At 33.2% G+C, this 12,998-nt stretch overlaps 1 protein-coding gene across 1 annotated transcript; it reads right to left on the bottom strand.

The window, feature by feature from the left end:
* Positions 1-327: 327 nt before the first annotated feature.
* LOC144557820 (ELMO/CED-12 family protein) lies at positions 328-7,503 on the bottom strand. The gene is made up of 9 exons (XM_078306428.1): positions 6,899-7,503; positions 5,565-5,674; positions 4,761-4,829; positions 4,544-4,659; positions 4,364-4,418; positions 3,884-4,004; positions 3,615-3,662; positions 3,163-3,257; positions 328-764 (listed from the first exon to the last, which is right to left on the bottom strand). Exons 1-9 carry the CDS (start codon positions 6,981-6,983, stop codon positions 663-665), a joined length of 801 nt encoding a protein of 266 aa, XP_078162554.1. The 5' UTR covers positions 6,984-7,503; the 3' UTR covers positions 328-662.
* Between the last annotated feature and the right edge of the window lie 5,495 nt (positions 7,504-12,998).

Genomic DNA, 12,998 nt, shown 5'->3' with positions numbered 1-12,998 from the left:
CTGTAATCTATCTCTTTATTCTACATTTACATTTCCTTTATGTTTTCGCTTAATCTACCAAAAAATAAATAAAATCCAAAACCTTAGTTGCTGCCACCAGTCTAATAGTGCATCATCCTCCAAACCCACTCAAACCTCCACAATTTCTAACACCATCATATTTTACACTGTTATTTTCAGAAAGCTATATAATTCAAAACTGATAAAAAAAAAAAAGTTTCAAGTCCTTGCCAAAGTTCACTATATTTGTTGTCCAGAAACAGCGGGTCCCGGTTCATAACAAAACCAATGCATTTAATACAAGGCAAGCTTGTAAGTAAAAAAGAAGAATAAAGCACCTAATTAGAATTACAGATGTGATAAGTTAAGATACATAAGCACATAGCATGAATTACATTAATAACACAGCTCTCATCATTTGAGGAAAGTCTTATTTCAATCTGGAAACCAAAAGCAACACAATAATTTAACACTGACAACACAAGAATAGCCGATTAAAAGATGGTCTGGAGTTAAAAAGACCACAAACCTAGAAGAAGTCAAACACTCTCTCTCTCTCTCTCTCTCTGCAATCAACAACTAATTTCACCATCTCTGATCAAACACATCCAGTAAATTCTATTTGTATGAAGGTTATTACTTGGCACTTCTAGTTATATTTTCTACCGGGAAAGAAGTCTGTAAGACGGCATATCTTCTATCCGTTGGACATCTTCCATTAGTAACTCTTGCTCTAGCTGACGCCTCGTCGATTTCATCACAGTCTGTGCAAAACAAACATTTGTACAATAATTCAACAAATTTACATACCGGTAAACAAATCTACCGTGTGAGACTCCAAAATATCACACATACCTTGCAAAACATGAAATACGATGGATACTCCTACGTTTTATTACAAGAAGATTTATTTACCCTTCTAAATAATCAAGTATATTATTTTCAATTCTTTTGATTATATCTTGATTTTTGGAGTGTCAGTAGTCAGTTCCCTATTTCCTATTCTGTAGCACACTCCCTGTTAAAAGGAAATGTAAGTGCTGGTGGGACCCATCAGTCACTTCTAAGTTGTAACAGGAAGGGTGAAGAGGATTCTGGAAAAGATGACTTGAATTCCTAACTTTTGAATACCAAAAATTCATATCCAATTGATGGAAGTGCTAGCAGGTATTGTCAACTTTAACCCAGCCCAACCTAACACAACAGTCAAACAAATCCTACCCAATCTGACCAGTGACCATTTGCATTCTTATGTAATAATACAAATATAATAATATATGCAGTTGGGAAAATAAATAGGTTTCATTGCAAATGTATCAAGGTACTTGACTAGTATAGGGGAGGTTATGATAAATTATGTGATTACAAGTTTTTTCTGCTTTACAATTTGGAGAGAATTGCTATGTCAGGGTGGGTGGGACCCAGACCAGGAGAGGTTACAGGCTTACAGCTGGGTCAGGCCAGACCACCAAATCATGGACCAAATGCCAGGTTGGGCCACAACTGCAAGATCTCAGTCCTAGCTTGGGCTTCAGACAGACTTGCATTAACCCGGTCCATTGACATTGCTATATCTGATGATGTTTAGTGGTTTTGCTGGGGTATCCATAATTTTTCAAAGTTTACCAGGTATACTCGTGATATTTTGGGTAAACTTGGAATTCTGCATAATAGATGTGCAGGTGTACTCATGAGCTGTCACGTTGTTGGGTTGCTGTCCAGGTATGAAGAACCAGACTTCTAGTTTAGGTTTAGAACAAGAGTTCAGGTCCAGTAAGATAATGTAATATGAGTGAGGCTATGGTAACATGCATATTACACAGCAGCCCATGTTATGGACTCATATCTCTGTTTTTAAAGTTCAAACGGTCAATCCGAACAGTTCAATATGATCTACATATGAAAAATGTACTTGCAAATAAATATTCATATTTTTTTAAATCCTTTTACTATTTTTTCCGATAGGTAATAAATTTCTATAAAAAATAGTAATAAATTTCTAAAAAATATATAAAATTTGTTCTCCAAATACACTTTCATATGGAGAACATGTTTAACGGTTTGGATCAACTGTTTGAACATTAAAAATGGAGATATAGATCAATAGCACGGGTCGATCTGTAATATGCATATTACCATAGCCTCACTCATGTAATATTTCCATTTTTCATATAAAACAAGAATCTAATTGGCTAGGCTCTAGGTCAACAACTTGCACTAAAGAGTAAAAGTTCAAACGGTCAATCTGAACAGTTCAGCAACACAAAAGAAAAAAGCTAAACAAAGGAAGCAAAGGGTGTTGAAAGAAACAGTACAAGAATCTAAAAAAGGAAAACAATATACTGATACTCTCAGTAAAATTAGGGAAATGAAATGGATCTCTCAGTAATATGTCCTAGAGTTAAACTAACTCCAGTACTCCACCTCATTGCTACTAAAATTTCCACCAATTCTGACTGAAAGGGGTTTGAACCGAAACTTAAATATCAGAATGTTGAGAGACCAAAAGAAAAATCCCATTCTTCAGGGACAAAAATGAAATCGGTGATTCTTTCACCACTAATGTAATTAGTCTTAAAAACACCAAATCAATGATTTATATATTTAATTGGGTAATTGGATTGAATTTTTTAGTTACTTCAGTTTTTTATATCTGGTTCGGTTCAGTTTTTTTCAAAACCGAAAAGACCGAATCGATTGAACTCTATATGGTTCAAATCCATGTTTTATATATAATGTATGTAATATCAACAACTTATATTTTGGCTTGGATATTTTAGAACGTCTACATATTTTGTATGGAATTAAACAATGTATGTAATGTCCACTTATATATATAATTCATATTTATTTCTATGATTACTAAATGTATTTGTGTATGTATTGAGTTTTGAGCTTTTAAACTTTAATCTCTCTTATTTTGGTTCAACCAAACAAACCAAATTTTACTTTGGTTATTTAGGTTCACTTGTTATTCAGTTGGTTCGGTTATATTTTGAAAACCAAATAAAATTTTGGTTTGACTATTTTAATTTAATTTTAACCGAACCAACCCAATGAACACCCGTAAACACAGCGGGCATGGACTAACACCAACTCTGAGCTGTTATTATGAGATTTGGGGGGGGGGGGGGGGGGGGGGGGGGGGGGTTGATGTATTACATTGAAATCCATGTAGGAGGCATTCATGGCAAGCCATTGCTGATCCATCAACCTGAATGCTATGCAATACAGTATGTCAAAAGCACGCTCGTTCTCTGAAAATAATACATCAAAAACATCAGCTTTGATAAGATGACCAATTTGACAGTTTAACAGAATTGATACAGCCTTGAAATCTTGTCATAGTTATGTAAGATGTTAATGCTTAGTGCCATAAAAATGCCAAATCACCAATCAACCTCCACAAATAAAATAAATAAATACCCAATGACAAACCAACAGGGACATATTTTTTCCTTACCAAAAGGAAAGAGAGAAGAGAAATTGGTACAAACAGGGAAATAGAGTCAACAATCTAGAAACGGTTGCAAACAGTCTAAAATTTTTAAGAACGCCAATTTTGGACCTTAAAGAATTAAAATAATAAGAATACAACTACAGTAATAAAGTACCTGAGAGAAGCTTCAAGAAAATTGCACCAAGCAATGTCCTCGGTTTAGCTGTCAAAATGTAAATAATAATTAAGTACTTGCGAAATGACTGGTAACATGTCTAAATTAACACCAAAGTAATTTGAGCCTTAGAAGGGAAAAGATAGCCTTCTTCAATTAATCTCTAGAAGATCACATGCATCAAAATTTACACACATGATAAGATCGATAAAATGAATAGCTAAAGAAAGAAAAAAAAAAAAAAAAAGGAAAATCATTATACAATATACCAGCCAGAAGGTCAAGCATCTGAATGAGCATGAAAGTAATATTTACACCGGCCACAGCAAATGGATACTCCCATAACGCTCTATCCCCATTTTGCTTTTTAAGCAGTTCTTGAAAAGATTTCTACCAGAGAGAGAGAGAGAGGACAGGTGACAAAAAAAATATTACAAAAACTAGTAGATTTTAATAAACACGGACTATCATACTGCTTTTGCAATTAGGTAAAAACAGCTTAAAAAAATCATGCCCAAATTAAAAAAAAAAAAAAAAAAGGAAGAAGATGAAAATATTGCAGTGCCCAACTGGTACCAAAACTGATATGTATTTGACACCTTCTGGCATATATTGCTACAAAATAAATTTGTATTCCTGGGTTACTGTGTTGAAATTATCATTACAGCATTAATCTATAATTAGCATAAGAATCAAAAGCTTTTATACAATACTAACATAGAGCAGAGAGAGAGAGAGAGAGAGCTCACAGGATAATTCTTTGCAAAGAACAACAGATTCTCCAACGAAATATAACCTCCTCCTCTGCAATGCACAACAATAATGCAAATTTCAAAATTGTAAAATAATTACGAGGCAATAGCATCTACATACCCTCCTCCTCTGTGTGTGTGTGTGTGTGTGTGTGTGAGAGAGAGAGAGAGAGAGACCTAAAATCAGTGGAGGGGTCTTTCCCTTGCCATCCCATTTCCTTCCATTGATCTGAAATCAAACCCAGGAGCTCTGTGCTCGGAAAAGAAGCATACCAAAGAGACTTTAGCGAATCCTATTAATTCAATAAAAATAAAACATTATAAACAATTAATTACAACCCTAGAATGATGGACAGTTCGGGTGCTTTTGGAAATTAGAAAAAGAAAACAACACCTGATGGTCCTTGTTTGTACTATCATAAGTAACTTCTATACGATTTTGCAACCTCTGAAGGCATTCTTCCTGCAAATAGAAAATAAAGTAAGAAAGAGAAAGAAGAACAGCTGTTTTACTGAGGAGGAAATTCCCAGCTTGTACCAGTAAAAGGTCTCACAATATCCAACATAACTAGCAAACACAAGAAATAACCGTTTGGTTCTCTTCAAAATAAAAACCCCAGCAGGCTCTCCTATCCTACTTAAATGCCCTTACTGTCCTTGTTCATATCCTCCACAAAATAGTGCAAAGAAGTATTGGTTTGGTCATTTTATAAAAATGAGAGAAAGAACAACCAGACTCGATGCACAATCTTTTAAATGATTGCTTCCATTTTTACCCCAAGTAGGTTTTCTTTCACATTTTTTGATTCACTGGGTAATCTTGAAACAAGTGTGACAGTTCATGGACCAATATTATTTCCTCAGAAATTGTTTTTGTCGTATTGATAAGGAACCAAATTTTGAAACGAGAGGGATTTTAGCTCCTTAAAAAGTATTTTTTTCGTGCTGCAATGGATATGTTCCAGACAGCACCAATGAAATATTAAAATGCCAAAATAGCCTTATTGCCCACTTTAATTTCCAAAGTGCATAAAATATTGTCGTTTAATTTGACAACTCAAAAGGACATAGTTTTTCTCTCTTTTTTATTTATTTTGATGTGGCTTCATTCATCAACAAACGCTCTGGTGCCATCTTATAAGTGCATTTACCAGAACTCAGGAAGAATCAAACGTTGAACCTTAACAGCATTTAATACCTGAGAAGGTGTCATATCAAAAGAAAGGCGTGCATCACTATCTCTCCTCTGAGCACAAACACAAGAGAGGCCCCTTCCTATCCATGCCGTTGATCCCGTCACAACCTCAGCTGTATGAACAAACATGCTGATTTTATTGCAGAAATATTATTTCTGACAACACAAGTAAATTATTTTTGGCATAATTCTAGCAACCATTAAAAAAAAGACATAATACTATCACAAAATCATAATCTTCTTTACTCGGAAGACTTTAAAATTACTATTTTAAAGCAAAATAGTAATGAGAGATAACAAGAACAAAGTATTGTATGCTTCAAAAGTTACTAGGCATAACAACCAAAAAAAAAAATCAAAAAAGAAATAGGAATTTTAAACAATTAATTGCCACTACTGATTTTTCATGCAAACCTCGGGGCTAATTATGCACATTTTTTGCAGATGTGAACAGATGATTCATTGTATGTAGACATTGAGGTTTCATATCCCAGATTTTTTTTTTTTTTTTTTTTTGAGTAAAGGTTGGAGGTATCCAGATTACTTTAGCATTAATTTCATTTTAAGTAATGACCTAGGAACTGCTGCACCCCTCCCCCAAAACACAAACACATACACACAGAAACTAAAAATAAAAATAAAAAATGAAGGTTGAGCATATTTTTTTCTGTCAATTTGCCATAAAAAATACTTCCCTAATACTACATTGGGTAAAACACTTCATGTCTCTGTACAAATAATAGAACCTTTACAGGAAGCTATCCATGTTACATACAGCCTACTTGTGTACATTTTAAAGCAAATGCCTAACCAAAATTACTGGCTAGAATTTTCCAGAGAAAGGTTCTCATTTCAGAAATAAAGGGAATGAAATAAGTATACTCCTAAATCTAGACTTTGGTATGATTAGAAAGCAGGTACTGAGAACTAGAATGCAATCAAAACCAATTAGGAAAACTTAGACAGAAAACAAAATTAGAATCCAAACCAGCATTTTGGTTTTTAAAAAATTTAGGAGTTTCTCCAAATTACCGAGGGTAGGCAAGGAGGATATAATTTAAATCCACAATAGAATTTAAATGGAAACTTAATTAGATCCCAAAATTTGAAGTACGCTTTCGGTTCCAGTATAGGAATTTATAAAATAGGGAGAATAGACGTATATAAACAATCCTTACCCAGAAAAGCACCCCAATTTAACCTAAATTTAGTAACCAATTCTACTCAATCAACTAAAACAACTTAAAGTACCACAAATGATACTGCAATTGCAAAAGAACCTAACTTTACAATGTTCACAGTAACAATGATAAAGGAGATCTGACTAGATTACTTACCAGGAGAAGAATGGCAACCAGTACTTCTCTCTGATCCATGCGAAAGCCTCCTGACAGCCACAAAAGAGCCTTCAATTTCCTCCATTGTTAACTGAAAGTTCCTCTATCATACAAACAAGCCACTCATTCCAATCAAAGAGCACTAAGAAGACGGAACCCTAGGATTTGGCAATCTATTCCAAAACCAGAAAACTTCATATAGTAGCACTCAACACACCTCAATTGAACAATAAATTGCACATAAGAAGCCCAAAAGGGTGCAAATTTCGAGTTAATTAAGCAGTCATGGCCCGAAACACATATGTATAGCTTGGATGAGAGGGAGAAGGCGACCCAATTTCTTCTTATAGAGAAAGGTGCAAACTTTGCATAATGCTTTCAGTGTTCTGTACTTGAAGAAATTGGAGCGCGAAACGGTTGGTGGAGGTCTCTCTCTCTCTAGATTCCCTCTTTTGGTATTTCGCCTTTCTTTTTGGAGGCCTTTAAATGAGAGTTCAAGCTCTCTCTCTCTCTCTCGTCTCCTCCCTTTCTCTCTCTTTCTCTGTTCGGAAAGGATGACGTTGTAAAATATTGCAGGGTTTCATTGTAATTAACAGCAATTCAGTGGACTTTTAGAAGCTAAAACACGATTTACTATTTTACTGGGTCTATAACGAATTAAATATTAATTTGATTTACTGAGAGCACAGCAACGGAAACATATGCACCTGTCGGGGGTGAGTATCAATGCGGTACCTTACTGTGTACAATAACTCCAAGCCTAACCAAAATTATTTCCGTGCCTCGGTCTGCTTTAAGATTCGTGTCAGATTGAAACTGACGATGAAAATTTCATTTTACATGGTAAGGTACCGTAGTGGATCTGATCTCCTTGTTCAGGGGTTCTAGTACTAAATTCAATTAATTACTGTGGAGATTAATGTAATCTGAGCGAGATTCTCTCCACTCTTTTCTCGGAGAAAAGAGAACTTGTCCACTATTGAAAAGTTGTAGAGAAAGCACCTTTAAAAGTGGTTTTGGTGACCTGACAAGCGATCAAATTATTTAATCAACATGGCTTTCTCTGGTCGTTCACTTTTTGGGACTCGGAAAAAAAAAATTAGTTAGATTTAAATGACCCAACTTAAAATTCTTTACAATTATTAAATATATTTTACAGAAGTAACCTTAAAAACACATATTTTATGTTAAAGGACCTATGACTGGTCCTTCTCAAGAATATTCTGAATTAATCACCGGATTTAAAGTCCAAATAACCGATACAAACTGTTTATCTTGTTCATCATATTAATATGTGTTTGGAGACCAAATTTTACATTTTTTGGAAATTTTTTACTATTTTTTTAGATTTATTGAAAATCGTTGTTTTTCAGACAAATCTGGACCATAAAAAACAGCGATTTTTAATAAATCTAAAAAAATAGTAAAAAAATTCCAAAAAATGTAAAATTTGGTCTCCAAACACATATTAATATGGAAAACAAGATGAACGGTTTGAATCGGTTATTTAGACTTTGAATCTGGTAATTTATAATCAAATGTACAAAAATGTATATGCATTGCAATATATGGTAGTCTTACTCTCTCTATATATATATATATATCAGAAAACCAGCAATGCAAAAGTTACTTTCTAAATTAAAGTAGAGTAACTAAGTCGGCAAAATTATATAATCTGCCGTTGGACCTAATCTTGATCTAACTTGAAAAATTGTGATGTTTCATAAACAATTTTAATTCGTTATATATAAAATTACAACACAGCTATACATTATACAAGCTGGCTTCTCAGTTCTCACCCATAAACAAAGGAGTCCGTATTCCCCAAGTTGCAATTAATAAAAATAGACGGCCTAGATTAATTTCATCCAGGCTAAACTCAATCCAGTAGTTGTTGAAGCTAAGGGGGCTTGCTTTGAGATTCGTGCCAAGTGAAATGAATAGTCCAGATTCACCACTTGCACCTCAGGTACCTGGGGTGATGCGGATTCTAAACAAAGAGGGGAGAGTTAGGAGGGAACTTTCGCCAACTAGATTACATTCACAACCAAAAAGGCTTAATTTTTTTTTATTAAAGCTAAAAAGGTAAGTAGTAGCCTATTTTTTATATTTGTAGCATTTTAAAAAGTAAAATTCTAAATATAGCATACGCAAATGCATATTAAATATGTGTTTTATTCAAGGGTGAAACACTGACAACAACAAATATATATATTAGGAAACGATAGAGTTCATACAATATATTCAAAATATACTGCTAAAAATATAGTCTAACTAGCAACATCAACTAACATCCACTAAATCTCTAGTTACATATTAAAATAACAGTAGGATTAACAACCAACAGCATATAGGCTAACTAAAAACATATAGAAACTGTCATATGATGAAAAAAATAATACTAAATGGAATCACTAATGGCGATAACACAAGAAGAGGAGGTACTAACTCATGAAGATGAAATACTAGACAGAAGGCCAATAGCACGATCAATAGTATCATAAACTGCTCTATCATACAAATAACCAGCTAGGTCCAACCCTTCTAAACCAAGACCAGAGTCCACGTCGGAATCCAGCAAAGAGTTGTCTTGGTCAGGTATGTCTGACCTACGATGCAAATAATACGCAATTATTTGAAAAATAAGTTGGTTGTTACCAGCCCTTTATTCAGAGGCTTGCCACTAGTTAGTTTGAAAAATAAGTTGGTTGTTAGATACTTCTCTTGCTTGGTTGCTAACTTGAATATACCACTCTTTTGGAGTTTGTGGTCTGGTGGTTATTCCTGAACAATCAATTTATGGCCTAATCTTGTAATTTTATGTTTTCAGCAATGGAAACGGGCTTTTGCCTCTTTTAAAAAAAAAAATAATACGCAATTTTTTAATTTAAAAAATAAGTCAGCATTTTTCCGGCTACGTTTTGAGTTTTTTTTTTTTCTAATTTTAAAATTTTATTATTCTAAAATGCTACAAATAAAAAAAATTCATCTCAATTCAGAGCGCCAACCGTTGGGTGAGCAGAACCACCCTTTATCAGACAGAAACCCAACCCAACCCAACCCTATCATCTGACCATATCGAGATTCAAGGATAATAAATAAATAAATTAATTAATTAATTATCCATGAAAAACCAAACCGCAACAAAAATCTTTCAATAATGTTGATCGAAATGTGAAAGCAATGGAGCAAAGTTTCTATGGGGCCTACCAATGTACTGATTTGTGGGGACATGGGCTCAAGTTTAGGCTTAAGCTGTCTCCACCTTTTTGGTTATCCCTTTCATTCAGTTGAGATAGTGATAGAGATGGCCCAAAAAGAGAAATGCTTGCGTTATAGGTAAAGTGTCTCACGGAAATTGGGACCCACTGTGCAGAAGTCATGGCGATGACAGATGGACCCACCTCAGAGTCATACCCAAGTAATGTCTTTGATTATTAAAAACAAAATTATGGGAGAGATAGTATAATTAGTTAGAAGAAAAAAAAAATGTAGTTATTCAAAATTTGAGAATCTGAGCCATTTTCACAAAAAAAAAAAAAAATATATATATATATATACAATAAATTGGAAATAAAATTATTTAACTATTTTTAATATTAAAATATCTTTTATTCGAATTTCGAACTTTTTAATAATATATTCTTATACACAAATTCTTTTTCCCTATTAAAATGACATGAAAATGAGGAATTTTTTTTTTCCTTTTCACATTATCTATAACAAATAAATCAGATTGTATCAAAAGACCTTCCTAAAATTTAATATTTGATCTGATTTGATCTATTCATTTTAGATTGCTCAAATTGAAATATATATATATAATTTTAAATAGATAAACAACATTTTGTCAATTTCAAGATGAGTAAAATAATAAAATAATAATATTTTGAACAAGAAGAAAGTTTCTTGCGCTTGCTAATACAAGTGTTGTACAAAATGTTTACATCAAATGTAAGTTATGTATAAAAATTGCCGAAAATTATATTTATACCATATTAAAAAAAAAAAAAAAAGCAAAGAGCCAAGTTTTTTAGAGAATTGCAAAATTACCGGGCCGCCAATTCAATCTGCAGCTTCATTCTTAGGGACCGCAGATTGAATTAGAGCCTCCAAAAATCCAAAAATGAACTGTAATATATTGATATTAAAGTTTTTGGGGGGCCTCCAATTCAGTTTGCGGTCCTCCAAAAATAGAGCCGCAGATTGAATTAGCGGTTCGGTAAAATGTTGGTAAAAATTATTTGGGCGCATAATCCAAAAATAGAGCCTCATTTTGCGGTCCTCCGATTTCAGAGGTGTTTTGATTTATTTTATATTTTTTGAAATGGTATTAATAAAAATTTCGGTAAAAATTGTAAATGCACATTATTTGAACGCATAATTCACACGCATGGCATCATTATCTTTAATAACGACTTTGTAATGCAATTATTCTTAATGAAAAAAAATAAGCTCCAAAATGTCGTCGGTGGGGTAGACCCGATAGGTTTCATAGATCTTGACGACCTAGCTAGATCTGAAATAGAAAGCTAACACTATATTAAGTAATTGCGATCAGAATGAAGGTCATTTAGATAAATCACCACTTAATTAAATGTTTTGTTCTTCAATCGTTGTATTATTGCAGGGATCAAATGAGAAATAATATAAAACCAATCTTGGTTAGAGCAAACTTGACGAGTTCCGAAGCACATGAAACAACTAAAATAACTTGGTTACAACCTTAAGGGCTTATTGGGCATGCAACAAAGAAGATTTTCTCTACCCGCTTAAATAATGGCATCTGAATAAGGCGCGATCTCACCGGAAAAAGATTTAGCCATAAGGATTAAGGCTGCTTAAGACTTAATTCATTTCTTTTAGTTTTCTTAGTTGTTTAATTTTATCGAATATCGATTTCTTAGCACGGATTAACATTACCTCATTTAACCTCTTTTTGTTCTGGTCTTAATTTTATGTCCAGATTTTAAGGCACCTCGACTTCTTCCTTTAACTTCTTTAGCTTTTATTCACTGATTAAGACAACCGAACATTAATTTCCTAATACTTTTTAAGCTCTTAATTCTTCACTCTTAATTTCTTGTTACCGAACAATTCTACTGAGAAAAGTAAGGTGTTGTCGCACTTAAAAGAAGAGATTCATACGGACAGGATGGACAGACCAAAAATATTATTATAACAGAACTAATTGAAGCCGTAGGATATAATTGAATGGTTAAGATGGGATAAAATGAGGAGGCTGCTGCTTTTATATAGATTCGGATCCCCACACTGAACCATGCTCTCTTCAGACATGTTCGGCTGCCACTGTTTTTGTGGGAGAAAAAAAAAATTTACTTAGAGTAATTTTTTTTTTCACGCGCACAGTGTTTCAGTTATTTAAATTGGATCCGAATTCAAGTTCATTTTTGTTTCTGCCTGTCAGCCGAACAGGCGCTTCGCGTTTTCTACATCACTTTTTATTATGTGATTTTGCTTTTTAGCTTCTTAATTAAATGATTATAAATATTTAAAGTCATATATCCCCAATTTCATATTGGAATAAATTTATTTTATAGTTTCCATCTACACGAGCCCAAGAAGTCTAAATTTATAAATATTTGACATCCGTTTTGAAAACTTTATGTGATCTTTTATTATTTACCCCTCTAAAATATGATGAAGAAAAATTAAATGTGTATATAAGTTGATTTAGATAACTGAGTTAAACAAGTTCAATATATTTTTGTCAGCTTCAATATAATTTCTTCTGTTGTTTCTTCATTTTAGTCTCTATAATTTTGAGTACTTTTTTGTAGACATCGCAGGAAAAATATGTGTTTTTATTTTTTTCAGAAAATTTTCAATGATTTGTTAGAAATTAATACGTCTCTTGAGACAGAATTTTTATTTTTTTTAAGACCGAAATTTTTATTTCCAGCATAAACAAAAAACAAACTAAATCACCCATGTTTTGGGAATTCGAAAAATATCCGGACCGTAGACCCAATATGCAGACTCAAATATTGGGGTCCACACAGACAATCTGCGGCCCCAACAACATTTTCTTTAGAAGATTATTACTAAAAAAAGAGAAAAAAAATGAGATAATTGAATT

The sequence above is a fragment of the Carex rostrata genome, chromosome 8, assembly GCF_964058835.1.
Source record: "Carex rostrata chromosome 8, lpCarRost1.2, whole genome shotgun sequence".
NCBI classification, from domain to species: Eukaryota; Viridiplantae; Streptophyta; class Magnoliopsida; order Poales; family Cyperaceae; genus Carex; species Carex rostrata.
Note: the sequence above shows the minus strand (reverse complement) of the source record. Positions and strands in the feature narration are given on the sequence as shown.

Coding starts and splice junctions, on each gene's coding strand:
- LOC144557820 (XM_078306428.1), bottom strand. CDS start 6,983: ATGGAGGAAATTGAAGGCTCTTTTGTGGCTGTCAGGAGGCTTTCGCAT. Junction 4,830..5,564: donor TTGATATGACACCTTCTCAG/GTATTAAATGCT, acceptor TTCTATTTGCAG/GAAGAATGCCTTCAGAGGTT. Junction 765..3,162: donor CCTCCTACATGGATTTCAAT/GTAATACATCAA, acceptor TGTTTTGCACAG/ACTGTGATGAAATCGACGAG.